This window comes from Triturus cristatus, chromosome 8, assembly GCF_964204655.1.
Source record: "Triturus cristatus chromosome 8, aTriCri1.1, whole genome shotgun sequence".
Classification (NCBI taxonomy): domain Eukaryota; kingdom Metazoa; phylum Chordata; class Amphibia; order Caudata; family Salamandridae; genus Triturus; species Triturus cristatus.
In genome coordinates this window covers 429000412-429016160 of record NC_140591.1, presented here as the reverse complement: position 1 = coordinate 429016160, position 15749 = coordinate 429000412, and the positions used below count along the sequence as shown (strand labels likewise).

Genomic DNA, 15749 nt, shown 5'->3' with positions numbered 1-15749 from the left:
TGCACTGAACAAACTCTCTACTAGCCTCTCACAATCAAACACCAGTGAACAGATGCAATCAACCGATGGCGGTCCCTATGCTGTACTAAAGGATAAACAGGTTGTAAAAGAGCTACCATGCTACAATGATGGCTGTAAGCGGTATCCAAATACTAATAATAGAACATAATATAGATGGGTTACCAAATTATCTGCTCAATGTATAGCCTTTGCTGAGTTGGTCTACCATGCCCAGAATAACATAGGTCAAGGTGATATGGAGCATTATTCTTTATTACAATGTTGAAATATAAATACATTATACATCATAATCACTGTTTTTATGGTTTCATCTGTTTAGACCTTAAAATATTATTGTATTGACATTTTTCTCTAAGATTTCAATTTAAAAACAACTGTCACAGTCCACTCTAGGTCAAGAGTTGCCAATTAATGTATTTTACTATACATATGAACAAGACAAACATTATTCACACATAAAAGAACTAGTCAAAAAACAGTTATGTACAATATAAGCAATATCCACAGTTAAAAAATAACATCTGGCCCTTTACATTTTGTCCTTACAGTGGCAACTATATTAACCACCAATTTACTTTGCTTGTCACCATTATAAAGTACAGCAACTAAACAGGTTTTAAAATCAAAGTGTTGTCTGCATTTGCTGTCTTGTCATTAAGGCAATTCCTGTGCAATCAGCTTCAGCTTGTAGAAGCAAGTAGATAGCAGCCCAAGTCCAAGTAATGGGCCAGCCGTTTGTAATACTAATAAAATATGGATAACTGGAGATTTTTGTTTCTTGCCATACTAGATACGTGTTGGTCTCACAGAAGAAAAACTGCTACATGAATTGGGGACGTCTATGTGATGTTAAGGTGCAGAAATATGAAATGTAATTACAATGAGCTTCAGATTACTGTTTTGCAGGTGTAGTGTCATAGCAATTAAAGACGTAGAACAATTATTATTCCAATATTTAGCTCTAGCTTGAGCTAGCTGGATGTAAACCTCAGATATGTTGCAAATTGAAGGGCACATATGAGGAACCAAACATACTTAATACAATAAGCAACAAGTGGGTGGCTTTCATCGAGGAAAACAATCCCACAAGTATGTATTTTAGATAATTAATTTTCCTGAATAAGGAATATTTTCAACCGAATTAATTGCTACGACTTAGACACCAAAAGAGCATCACAAAGTGGTCGGTCAATCTGTGAAATCCTACCTGTAAGCACCCTTGTTTACTTTTTATATAGTGCTCCCTATTTTGATGGCTGATAGCTTATTAATTATAAACAATTATTTTAAAGGAGTGTTCGCCCCTGAGTGTGCAAAAAGTGTACAGGTGTTTGTGTAGAATATATAAACTAGTAAGATTTAGCCAAGTTTCAAACATTATTAAACACGTTGCAAAATAAGTCCAGTGAGTAAAATACAAGGTCAAGTGAGCGGTCTGTTTACAGATAAAGGAACAGCTTTGAAGACACGTCGGGGTTGCTGGATTTTCCAGAATATTGGAATCCTTTTGATCGTGCTCGTATCAAGGAGCCGACACCTTGGCCACCTGCAACTTAAAGTTACTTTTCCTGACGTGGTGACTTTCCTGTTTGAAATTTTAAAACAATACCAAACCAAAATATATCCCAATTATTGATTTACTTATCATCAGAACGCCGACTGTGAATACTTATTCATACATATGGGACATTATTACGTTGCATCCCGTATTACGTTGTTTGTCATACAGAATACTGTTTTGCCTTGAAGAAGTTCCAGTGTGGAACGAAACACGTTGGCTGTGAGTCTTTTTACAAGAAAATTAAAAGGATATATCAAAGATATTGTCTGGACCTGGACTTCTTACTGGTGCACCTTCCTCTTTTGCTTTTTTGATCATTAATAATCATGGTTAGAAACAACATTATACGATATAAAAAAAATATAATGCATTATATAGTATGAAAAGTATCAATCAGTGTTGTTAGCACGCATTAGATCAAAGAAAATATTTCCATTAGAGACAAAAGACAATTCGAGGAAATCAATAAATCAAAATAAAAATGTACAGTACCATATTGTGAGCTTAACGGCTGCTTCCCTGAGCATTAGACATCAGATAGATGTAACAATACAGAACAATAATAAATTGCACTCTTTTTATGACTTTTTTTTAACTTGTGCTTACTTGGTGCTCTCTGATATAAACTTTGTAAATAAATATTAAACACATAAATGAATACATATTTAGGATTGTCTTGAGATATCACAAACATTTGAGTTCAATACATAAAATGTTCTTAGTATAAAGAGACATTAGCAGTGGTTCATGAATTCCTGTTGCCAAACTGTAACAAAGACCTTTGTGTCAACAAACATTGCTGAGCCACCCCATTACAAGGCCTAATAAAGCAAGGTGCAGAAGTCTCTTCTGAGAGTTCTCCTGTTTCTTCGTGTTCAGAAGCCTTGACAAGTATTATCCGGAGGTACTCTAACTGGAAGGTCATTCACTAGGACACTTGCAGATAAACATCTGGTACTTCAGTTCTTGGAATGAAATGCCAACCACATCACCCATGTTTTTGGCACTTTTTGAAAAATGATGTATTCATCGGGCGGCTTACATTCTCTGTACCACAACACCCACACATGGCTCCTCAGCGAAGGAGGGGCATCATAAAAAGTTCACTTTCTAGTGAACACAATATTGTTAGCACCGGATTGTAAAGCCATATTCTTAGTTACAAATCAAGATGTTTCAGCTGCTCATATGTCAGAAAAAACTGTAAGAATTGATTAAGGAAAATTGGTACAAACATTGGCAAGCTTTTTCTAAGACATTTTTCCACTACCAGGTTACATTTGCAAGTATATTAGTTTAAAGAAAAAAAATCATGCTTGCAACTTAGATGCATTGGTTTTCCCAAAAGAAACTAAAAGCTGGAAAATAGAAAATAAGCAAGCAACAAGGTGCATTAATTAGTACTGGATGCTTACTTGCTACAACCATTACCTCCATATGAGAGGAGAAGTCTATCAAAGACCTTTATCTATGTTGGTCAATCAGAGGAAAAACAGAACATGTGGATTAGATAACAAACAAAATGTGTTTAGCCCAACGAGAGAGATCTTAAGAGGAACAATGTCTTGATTCTTCTGGGCCTCTTCATACATTTTTGGAATGAAGGTTGATGAAAAGAAGGAACCATGCATTTCTGTTAAAAAAATAAATAGGTGCAATACATTGAGTGCATTGCTGCCTACGTGACGAACAATGAGAAAAACGTTGTCTATACCAAAAACATAGGTAAAGAACTAGCACAATTTCATTCTTTGTCAACATGGATGAAATTATATTTTGGGCTCATGAGGGATGTGGCTTCCTCAGGGGAATGAACCTATGCAGATGGTAATCAAAGAATCAGGTCTTTCACTTAGGTAGGGGTCAATGTTAGATAAACAGGTTTCTCAAGACCATATGGCAAAACTGTGTTTTTCTGTGTGATGAACCAAAAGAGCTTAGTACTAGCTGAACAAATGCGTTGTCAGTACATATGCTAGTTCTTTTTCCATTTATCAGTAGCATACCCGTAAGTCTGTCTATCAGTACACCTATTCATTTTGTTGCAAGTTGTGAGCCCTGGGACAAAGAACCTCGATGACAGGAACTCATAAGGGACAAGAACCCAAGAAATAGGCAGCCTTGGCAAAAGGGAATTCCTGCAACACCAACTTTACTGGGGCAGGGAAGTCAATGGAACAGAGACAAGGGCACTCTAACCCCTAGATGTTATATTATATAGGGAATATTGCACAGGGACATGGAGTTATAGAGCCGCTCTTGAGAAATTAGGAACAGGTGGAAGTGCCTAGCATGGCCCCCCCGGGACAGGAGTACAATGAGTGGCTGTGGGATGGCCGGGCGTATACCTGTCAGCATAATCCTTTGCGACATTCCTGCACAGCCTCTTGCTCTGCTCCAGGTGACATCTCACAGCTGCTTGCCTGTGCCACAGCAGTATCAAAAGCATATATGGAAAAATGGCAAACAATTAGGAGCTCCCAGACTGTGCTACCTGTAGAGCGCCCCAGCTTTGGCAGATAGCCCGTTCTACCCCCATTTGCCACCACCATGGACCCAATGACCTACTTATGCCAGTAACCCACTCAATACAAGAGCATCCACCTGAAAGAATTGGTTGCAAAGAGCTTTGTGGCTGTCTGGATAGCAACAGCAGGACTGGGATTCCTGCTCGGCTCTGCAGCTGGGCAGGCATGCTAGTGGCCTCCTGATCTTCTGTACCAGCACTCTCTGAAACTATTTTGTGCTAAACTTCAAATCAGGACTTTCAGCACTGACTTAGTGACTGCCAACACCTCAGACGTTTATGTGAGCTACAGGGGTACCTACTCCGAGAAATACACGGCTGAGTGACCTGTGGCTGCCTGAATACATTGCCCTCTGTTGCAGTCTTGCTGTGCTTTATTCCCATCCATAGTTGTATCCCGACCAACCTGGTAGATGTGGTCTTTCCCGATGGTGCGGTTTGCTGCAGGAAGGTTCTGGAGCAAGTCGTGGACAGATGAGCTTGAAGGGTGACAACTGCAGTCTCATCAGAAGCATGTTATTACGTTGTACGAATACGTTGTTTTGTGAGAATTCTGATAAACTTTGGCTTGATAAACTGCTTTTATGCTATGAAACATTTATTTTGCAAACTACTTGTATGCAGTATTAACGGTTCTTATTAGGCCTGGGCGGTAAATTCCATTCCGCTCGCGGAATTTGCGGAATTTGGGTAATTTCGCGTTCCGCGGAGAACGCGAAATTGCCCAAAAATCTGCGTTCCGCGACTTCGCGAAATTTTTTGCTTGTTCGCGTTCTTAATATGCGTGTTCGCGAGATATTTCACCCCGAGCACGCAAACAGCGATCGCGAACAGGAAAAAAGTATCGCGAACAAGCAATTCCGCGTGTTCGCGGAATTTCTGCGTGTTCGCGGAGATTTTTTACCATTTCGCGGAGATTTGCGTAACGCGATTACGCAAATTCCGCCCACCCCTAGTTCTTATGTAAAGCTCTCAGGCACTCATTTGGGTCTTGTTTGGATTATATAAAATTGCTAAAATAAACAATACATAAAGTGTTGAGTGGACCTTGGAACACACGACACAAAGACAAAGGACAACAGAATTTAAAACAGAGAGTGGGCAAGAAGAGGACAGATCTACTCCAACTACATGTTGACAAGTAATCAAGAAACCCAGGCAGCATCATGTGCAGTAAAACCTTTATCAAAACAAAATACCCAAGACAAATAAACTGAAGAGTCACAAACCACGATCAACTAAGACTCAGATAAGAATCCCTTTAGCTGGTTTGGAAGTATAGAAGATTCATCATCCTTACAAGAAAACCATAGCTTAGCTGATGCAGGGTAGGTGGCTAGCTATATAGTTTCTAACCCCCTGCATAGCTCAAGATAATCTTCTTAAGAACTACTTGTTATTCTATGTTGTGTGTGGCCACCCTCTGAGAAGAAATCTATACCAAGCAAAGTTCTTTTAAATGTAAATGTATGCCCTCTATGATTGCAGAACCTGGTTTATCGGTTGCATTTTTCTATGCCATGGTCGTTTCTGCTTGCTATTTGAATATTCTTACATTACAATAACTGGGCTTTGGCCTCACATCCTCAGTGTATGATTTAGCACTATATCAAGAACAATATATAAAATAAAAAACTCATAATCGCTAACCCATGACATCACTCTCTCTCAAAACGTTTAGGAAGAAGTCTATTACCCCATTCAAAATACCATCAAAGGGCATAACCCAACCATAAATTTTCTCATCACTCACACTCAAAGAAGGCTGAATGTAAACATGCAAATATTGACATCAGTCTATCAACAAAGTGAAACCTCAAGAGGCTAAGGGATTGGCGAACATTGTTTTACAAAATGGCCCCTCTTGTGCAAAACTGGACTGTAGCAGTTGAGAAAAAAGTCAACTGTGTCAAGACGAGACAGACCAACGTGATGAATCTGCTTCAGGCTTTACAGGATAAATGTCCAGTCATTTCCTCACATTACAGGAAGTGATGCAGTCTACAATGTGGGGCTGAGGACATGAGTTGATGCTGCCCAAATCATGTATCCCTCACGAATGAGCACAGAGGTTAATGTCAGAACCACACATCAAAGTATAACAAGCATTGGCATAGCCAATAGGTCTCGCCTTTGGGACCTTATAAGTGTTTAGCCATGCAACAGTTGCATAACTAAATACTTATAAGGTCCCAAAAGCGAGACCTATTGGCTATGCAAAGCGGTAAAAGTGATCGCGATCACGATCAAACATCAAAGCGGCCGTGTGGCCGCTAAAGTGAAAGTAATCGTGGTACCCTCTCAATAAGTCTCGCCAGACCAGCGCATGCGCTGGGTCAGGCGAGACCTAAAAAAGGAGTGCCTCTTAACTATTTAAGATTCAAACACATGCAAAAAAGACCAGAACATTCAATCAAACAGTGAATATATCTGGAACATTAAGAAGAAACACTAACTCAGAGTGAGACGTACAAGTAAGGACCTACATTTTATAGGAAGGTTGCCTGCATACAGTGCTTCAGCCTTTTGTTCTAATCCTCATTATTAACTGCTGTTTTTGCCACATTCTGGGATTAAAAGAGGCTGTAAAGTAAGTGCTAGTTAAAGACATTCCTCTTCAATCTATTGTTCACCTAAGGTATGGGGTTGCCTGCACTGCTCTAATATAGCCAGAAGGTAGAACAAAAAATATTATTTGCTCTTTTTAACCCTTGGTGTTCAAATAATTTGTATCGTCCAGTGGCTGGTATTACCTCAATAGTCTTTCCATTCTTGCCAGAGTCCTTCATCTCCAAGATATGATATTGAATAAAATAATTACTAAATTCCTTCATATTGTACGGAAAAGTTCATATTTTTAAACATGTGCATGTTATGACAAAATATGTTTTCAACCTCCGACCTTATTTCTTTAAAACTGTAAGGATTCAACCTCAATCATACTGGAACTCAAGACCGCTGATTGAAAGTGTGGGAAGAGAATCGCCAGCAAAGTGCTGAAGTTGGAAGGTTAGAAGAGCAGTAGGAAAGTGGAAGCACTGAACACACTTGTGAAGCTAGGGCTCAGGTGACAGATGCCAAGGATGCGATAGCGTGGGAAATGTTCTGGAGGTATAAAGGCTGAGTCAGCCAAGAACTCATTGCATAGCAACTTTCATATGCTGTAAGTTTCCCACTTGTCATACCACTTTGCACTTATTTTTGCTCCCTTGCATTTGTTTTTATTTTACCATTGTTTCCCTAGTCTTAGTTGCTGGATTTTTGTGCTTGTTTTCCATTTTGCCTTTTTTATTGCAGTGCTCCTTCCAGTTTCTCCCATGTTGAACGGTTGTAGTGTGGTCATCGCCTTCTGTTTTGCAAAAATAAGTTATCCGGTAACAAGTGGTCTTATAGAAACTGATGTGGTGAGAATGCTCAGTTCAGAATTCATCATGTGATCTGGTATGTTGTACAGTATACAGCCGGCAGTGGTTACCATATTTCACTCTGTGAGACTGTGCCTACTCAGCCATCATACCTCAGTGGCTATGGCATCCATTTCTGGGTGCTATTAGAGTCTAGTTGGATCGTCTGTTCTCCTCCCTACCTTCTCTCATCACCTTTTAGAAGATGGTTTTTCATTTATCTTTCTGCACTATATCAGGGGAGAAGTTGGGAACATGACTAGAAGATCTGCTCTACTATCCCCCAATCCTGAAAGATTGCTAGCCTACTGCACAGCATGGATTTAGACATCAATCCACTCACAGCAATCGCGCAGGTCATTAGTAAGATTTAAAATGATATGGAAATACCTAGCATGTAAGAGAAGAGTGTTCCTATTATCTAAACATAATAAACTATACCCTCTGAGTCTTAACCAAGCTGCTGTTTCTGGTAACAGAAATACTGTTGCTGTGGGAAGAAACTCAAAAGGAATGCTACCAGATCACAGACCAACAACATCAACGGGGGCTATGAATTTAGAACACCCAAAGAAATAAACAGGGGATCCTAACAGCTTTTGTTCTTAAATCAATTGCATTTTATGTCCTGACCAGAGCACTTTTTAACCTAGCAGGCAAAAATTGCCTTTTAGGGTATTGTATGTAACTAAGGGTGTTTTACACTGGGGTATGCCAATAATTCAGATAATACCAACTTCACTTGATTTGACCAGTTTAAAAAAAAATATTCACAACATTTTTTGGCCATAGACAGACCCAATAAAGCAGGGATATTACCCAGTTTATACAACTAAAGGTGAGATGAATTGATGGGCACAGCTGTGGCCTTTTATTAGGATCTTAGCAAGGAATTAAAAGACATGCTGCCATTGGTGGTGAATCGCCCCAAACTACTAATGCTTTGATTGCGTTGACAATACAGATTGAGGCACAACGCCAGTCTAGAAACAGTGAAAGAAGGTATATGTCTTGATGTGCAGTACCTGAAAAGCTTTCAGGATTTTTTTTTCAGAGGAAATGGAATTGGTGAAATCTATGCCTATTGGCTCACTGTGAAGACTGCTAACTAAAGAAGAAAGGGAGAGACAATGGATAGAAAAGCTGTTTTTATACTGTGGTAAGTTAGGCAATTTTGTTAATAAATGTACCCAGCCTATGGGATATGTGAAAGTCCAACACCGTAATCAGCAAAGCCAGGATGGGTGGAATTCAGGATTTAAATGACAATAGTTTTCTGTTATCAAGACACTTTTCATAACAGAAGTAATTTTAGCAACACCTACAGGACAATGGCAAACAACGGCTTTGATTGACAGTGGAAGTACTGGGTGGATCAGACCTTCCACTCCAAAACAAACATACTCATACGAAGAAAAGAAAGTTTGGAAGCTTTTAAAGGCATAAATGGGACATCATTAATATCCTGTGATGTACTGCTGGCAACACAGGTAGAGATGACAAATAAAGTAGGTCATACAGCATTGTTCTCGATCTGAATAACGCTCCTACATTTACTTTGACATTATGCATGAAATGGCTGCCTGTGGCTCCTTGAATAAATTAGAAGAATACCACCATTTCCTTCACAACCGAATATGCTCTTGCACACTGTTTTCCACTTCCTAGTTACCAGAGTAAACAGCCTTGAAGGTGCTTTTCGTGCCGAAGCAAGATTCAGAGAATCCAATGCAGTAACCCTAACAATCTTCACCAATGTATTTAGTCAAAAAGGAGCTGATACAATTTCCTTCACATCGGAGCTATGATTGTGCAATCAATCTAATTCATTGTGTCAAAATTCCTCATGGCAAGATGTATCTCTTACAACACACACAAGTAGGGCCAAGAGGAGGTTTAGGGACCAGCTTGGGCGTGCTCCCCACTCTTAGAATCAACGTACATAAGAGCCCACAGGTCAGGATTATGTGAACATTTTTTGAATGCGATACACAAAATATGACACCAGAAAAGAAACCGACTAATCAGGGGAAGGTATCCCTTTTAAGAACGACTCCCCTCACACACCAGAGGTGTCATGCTTCATCATAGGGATGCCTCCTCCAGTTAGGAACCTAGTCCTAACGCAGGCTACAACCAACTCTCTACGAGGGAGGAGCTCAGGGATGTTTTTCATTTTGAGCACATGGATTGTACTAAAAACCCTATGTGAGCGTGGCGTGTGAATGGGTAGAAAGTGCAGTGCTGGTGAGTGTGAGATAAAACTGCCTATAGAGTTAGCCGGCAAAGCTTTATTTTGCTACCCTATGACATGATTAAAAACAACAATAAGCTAAATGATGAAACTGTCAAGATTTAAGACAGGTACATCAAGGGGATCAACATGTTTCGGCCATCGGTGACCTGTGAAAGTATCTAGGCCATTGTCAGGATACCAAAAATTATAACAGCTACTGCTACGTGTGTAAAGTCAAAGAAAGAAGAAAATGGTGTATACTGAACCAGAAATCAGTATGTTCAGTAGAATCCACCGCTACAACCTGCAGTGAAACAGAGAGAGACAAATACAACTGGTGTCAATACTAATTGAGTATCACATACACATTAAAATCAGCTTAAACACACTTAGTGTTAAGTCCAGAGTCAATTTTGGCTATATTGGAAGTAATAGCAGTGCGGCACTTACCAAATTTGGTCTGAATAGTTACTGCATCTGTCCAGGGCTAATTTAGCCAAAGGTACAAACGCTGCCCCCACCTAAGAAGGAGAGTGAAGGTAGTCTCTCTCACGGACTGCTATTACTTCCAACATAGCTGAAACTTTGATTGGTTCGGGGATAGCCTTTCCGAGGGACACTATAGGCCACAAAGAGCGGAGGTGATTTCCACAAGGCTTTAGTTATTTGAAGATACAATTTAAGACAGCGTTGTATATCCAGTGAATGAAGAGCTCTTTCGGCTGGTGTTTGTAAGGTGTGAAAAGAAGGTTTTAAGGATAATGGGCTTGTTCAAGTGAAAGCCCGAAGGAACTTTGGGAATACATCTAGGGTTGGTATGCAGGACTACTCTGTTGACCCTAAATTGAAGAAATGGTTCTTGGATAGTAAGAGCCTGAATTTTACTGACTCTTCTAGCAGATGTCAATGCTAGAAGCAGTGCAACCTTCCATGTAACGAACTTGAGATCAGCTTTATGGATGGGCTTGAAAGGATGCCTCATGAGTTGCGAAAGGACTACGTTAGGATACCAGAGCGGTGGAGGAGGTCTGACTGGTGCAAAAACCCTAAATAGCCCTTTCATGAATTGCTTAATGATCCTGGCTGACCATAAAGAGGGCCCTGCAGAGGTCCTCCTACAACAAGATATTGCAGCTAGATGGACCTAATGAAGGCGTAAGCTAATAAAGATTTTGCCAGAAGGATGTAATAAAGGATTTCATGAGGTGAGGAAGAGAAAGAATGTATGTTGTATTCTTGACAAAGGCAAAATTGCTTCCACTTCATTTTATATATTTTGTTAGTGCTCTGTGGCATTGGAGAGAATCTCCTTGCATTCAGATGGAAGGTTAAGGTGGTCAAACTCAAGGTGTTCAGAAGCCATGACGGTAATCGCAGCGATTTGGGATCTGGATGTAGCATTTGTCCCTGGGACATCGTCTGAAGAGATGGAATGGGATTCAAGAGGATGGGCTTTCTCTCTGAAAATAGGAGGAGTTCCGTGTACCAATGCGGACGCAGCCATGATGGGGATAATGAGGATGATTCTGCAGGGTTTTGCCTTCATCTACATCAGCAAAAGGAACAAATGATGGATGGAATACTAAACATTGCAAACATTCATCCCCAGTCACAAAGATCTGGGTTTAATCTATTGTTCTTTTGCTCACCATGCCACCCCACTTTGGACCCAGCCATATGCAAATCAGTCTTGACCCTGTTCCTCATTGGAACAGTCCAGCCTGAACTGCCAAGCCAGATCCTCGCTGGATCAGAAACAAGCAACCTGAGAGCAGTTACAGGGCATCACCCCGTATCAGCCAGGCCAGCTTAAAATCCAGTGGTGCAGTGAGCATGGGACCCATGTATGGGTATGCCCTTCCCACTTAGAGTGACAAAAGTAAAAGGAGCAAATGATGGATGGAATGCTGAACACTGCAAACATTCACCCCCAGTCACAAAGATCTAGGTGTAATCCATCGTTGAGCCTACTTAGCGTGTCTGCTGTTGTGTTCTGATCGCCCGGAAGGTGTTCTGCCCTTAAAGAGACTCCATTTTGGATGACCCATTCCCAGATGTGCTGTGCCTCCTGAGAGAGAAGGTGAGATCTGGTGCCCACTTCCTTGTTGACATAATGCATCACGGTTTTGTTGTCTGTTCAGACTAAAACCGCAGAGTTCCTTATTTGTGGCAGGAATGCTTGCAAGACTAAAGGTCTAAGCTCTAAGCTCCAGTAAGTTGATGTGGAGATGCGGATGTTGCTGGTGCCAACGGCCAATGACCTGGAGATCTTGCAGAAAAGCTTCCCATCCATCTAGGGAGGCATCAGTGGTGATTATGAGCAGAGAGGGAGTGGTGAGAAAGGGATCAAAATATTTTTTTCGCTGGGTCCGCCAAGAGATGGCCTGGAACATTGCTGGTGTAATAGTAATCACATCCTCGAACATCCCTTCAGCTTGACATCATCGCAAATCTAGCTCTTCCTGAAGAGGATGCATTCTTAGACAACAACATGGAATAAAAGGGATGCATGATGACATTGTTTCCAGAAGAGACTTGTAACAGCAAACTGAAAGCAACATTTTTATTAGGATTCGCCGAGCCAGCAATATCAATTTGGTCTGCCTTTCGAGAGATGGAAAGGCTTTGAGAGTTGTGTCCAGAATCGCCCACAGAAAGGTGATGTTAGTGGGAGGGAGTAAGACTGACTTTGCTTTTTTCAAGGTAAGGCCTAAACTGACGAACAGCCTTGTGCAAGCTGCCGTGGATGACTGAGCTGCTGATATTGATAGTGCTTTGATCAGCCAGTCGTCCAAGTAGGAAAACTTGTGATGTTGAGGTTCCTTAGAAAGGCTGCCACCGGAGCCAAATATTTGATGAATATTCTTGGCGCCAACTTCAGGCCGAATGACAGGACTTTGAATTGATAGTAGCTCCTGGCTATAGCAAATCGTAGATACTTCCTGTGGGAGGGATGGATGGGCATGTGGAAGTATGTATCCTGTAGGTCGAGAGTGGCCATGCAATCTCCTGGGTTTAGAAGTAATAAAATGTCCTGCAACGTGACCATGTGGAAGGTTTTTTGAGGTAGGTGTTGAGAGTCCTCAAGTCTACAATAGGTCGCCATTGTCTGAAAGTTTTCTGTACCAAAAAGAAATGGGAGTAGAACCCTTTCCCTCTTTTGGAGCATCAAAAGGGCTTCCGAACGCAGTAGATATAGGTGTTTCACCATTTGTAGGCGGGGCAGAGTGCATGCCAATGTTGGAGTTCTGTAGAAATCTTTCTCCCTAAGGTGACCTGTGAAGAAGGGGGGTGGAGATAGCCGGAGCTTGAAAATTGCTATTGGTGAAGCAAGAAATCCTTTCCCTGTCGCCCTGCTTTAGCTTTAGGGGCAGATCTGGAGTATGCTGCAGATTGTGGTTGACGCTGGCTGTATTTTGGTCGATATGGCTGAGAAGAGGAGGTGTAAGAGGGATACTGATATTGTTGGTATCCACCTCTATATGATGGAAGACCTCTTCCTCGCACTTCTCTAAAGTGTACCTTACGGTATTGAGGCATCAGTGTCAATGTTTTTCTTGATTTCCTGAAGCACCAAATCAATATGTTTCTCGAACAAGGCCTCTCCATCAAAGGGAAGATCAAGGATTTTGTTTTGCACTTCAGGTCGGAAAGATGTAGCCCCGAGCCAGCCCTGGAGGGGTAAGACTGCTGCGTTTCCCAGTGATCTAAAAGCTGTGGTAGCAATGTCCATTGACAGTTTATAACCTCCGAGGATGCCTGTTCCCCTTCCTGCAGGATCTTTTTTGCTTTCGTCTTACTGTCATATGGGAGTTGATCTGTGTATGGAGCTACATCACATCTCATGATCATAACTTCACAAGGATGTGAGAACATTAGCTGTCCTAACTATGAGACTGACATTGAGAATTGTTTGCCAACATTTTCAAGGCACCTGCCTTCTTTATCTAGAGGTGCTGTAATCGGAGCAGCCGGGTTCTTAGATTTTCTCTGTGCAGCCCGAGTGATCAGTCAGGCTGCGGATGGCCCTCAAGACAGGAGCTTTATATTTTTCTCCAAACTGGGAAGAACTGGAGTCACAGTGGCTGGGGTCTTCATGACTTTGAGGCATTCCTCCCATATATAGCTAACCATTGGAATGGCCAGTATAGACTTCCTAAAAGGTTCTTTAAAGCCAAAGAAAGCATCCCTTTTGAGATGCTGGCATTAGCAAGTTAAAACATTTGGCAGCCCTATCCAGCAAATTATGAAATCCAACGATGTCTTCTGGTGGTGAATTGATGGGAACTGGAGAGGGAAAAGATGGTGTGGGTATGAGATAATCATCCCATTCCTGGTGTGGATCGCTAAGCTCTTCGTCTTGATGGTCATCATCAGTAGTTACCGGATCCTGCTGAGCAGCAGCGATGCTGACTGTGGAGTAACTGTTGGTTGTAAAATCAGACTTTGTTGCAGAGTGGAAGGGACAGACATTTGCCGAGATGGTAATGCATAGTGTTCAACAGGAGCAGACACTGATTGAAACCTTTTTCTGTAGTCGGATAATATGAACTGTAAGTCCGTGAGCAATGAAGATGGCATGCATATCATCTCTTCTTGGTATTGTTGGTGATACTGATCTGGAGGAATATATTAGTTTTGTTCCTCATTCTCCTCCTCATAGTCATCCTCCTGACACTTCACATGCAACTGTGATGGGATATGTGCATAGCCAAAAGTTCCATCATTGTCACTGAAATCCTGTTCTTCCGGCAGATATGTGGGAGGTAAAGGTGTCACTTTACTAGGTGAGGTGACCTCTGGTGTAAGGTCAATGTTGTCACCGGTGTCATCATTGCTGTTGCCGTTGACAAGGACGTCGGCGGTGTAAGGGTCGGCGATGATTGTGAAGCCCTCAACGACAATGGTGCCTGCGGCGATGGTGGAGCAGAAATCATGGATGAAGGTGCCTTGCCTTTGGACATTGAAGACTGGTGTACATCACTCTGCGTCAACGACAATGACGATTTTTTCGTCATCAGTGTTGTTGACTATGAAGTCTTCGTCGACGGTAGAGTTTATCGATGGTTTATCCACAGGGGGTACAGAGGAAGGCTTTTTAAAAGCATGCCTGCCCTGAGGAGGTCATGTAGACTTTGCCTTTTTGCCTTTTTTGTCCTACTGTCCCCCGAGTAATGTCCTTTTCTCTCCTTTTCTATTCTGTGAAGGAATTTAGAAGAACTACGTCTGTAAGACCCATGAGTGGTCTTTTTGGATACTTTTTTAGGGAATTCACTGGATGAACGAGTATGAGGTGATTTCTCCCTATTGTGAGATCTTCTAGATGAAGACTCCTCATTACTGTTGTCACTTGAAAGTAGTTTCTTTCTGGCTTTCAACTTTTGAAGCTAAATAAGAAGGCACCTCTCATGATCTCATAATGTCTTGGTGGAAAAGGTATGACATATCTCGCAATCTTTAACCTTGTGGTTGGGATAAAGGCAATAGATGCAGTTGATGTGAGGGTAGCCAGTATGAAGTCTTTTCTTGGAGCAGGTAGGTAAAAAATGACTCTTCTTCTTGTCAGACATAATAAAGTCAGGAGAAAGGAACTGCGGACTGAAGAAAATGGTACAATCAATACTAAATAGTCAAAGAAGAAGGAAAAGTTCAGATGAAGAAAACCGAGCAGAGCTCAGCGGAGAATCCCTAGCACGATGTGCAGTAAAAAATCTGAATGTATGAGATTTCTCTCAGGAGTGTTCTAGAGGGTAGATTGTTCTGATTGGCTGAAACCTATATTTGGTCTCATTTACAAAACAACTGGGATATCTTACAAAACTGAAATTGGCCTAGGGCTTTTTTCTAGTTTATGTTAACTTTGCATGGATATTTTGATATACCGGGGACTCCCAACTCGACGACGGGAAATGATTCAAGCACATGAATCTATGAAAGTTCCATTACTGGAGTAAATATAAATTGTTATTGGGAGTCTGTAAGTTTGATGAATAGGCTAGA

General features: G+C 41.2%; 1 protein-coding gene across 1 annotated transcript in view; it reads right to left on the bottom strand.

Moving 5' to 3' along the window:
* Window positions 1-255: 255 nt before the first annotated feature.
* SLC25A30 (solute carrier family 25 member 30) overlaps window positions 256-15749 on the bottom strand; it is a 224294-nt gene continuing 208800 nt past the window's right edge. Inside the window, exon 10 of the mRNA XM_085621828.1 lies at window positions 256-2783. Coding sequence (XP_085477954.1) covers window positions 2742-2783 — 42 coding nt within the window. The 3' untranslated portion in view covers window positions 256-2741. The remainder of the gene's footprint in view (window positions 2784-15749) is intronic.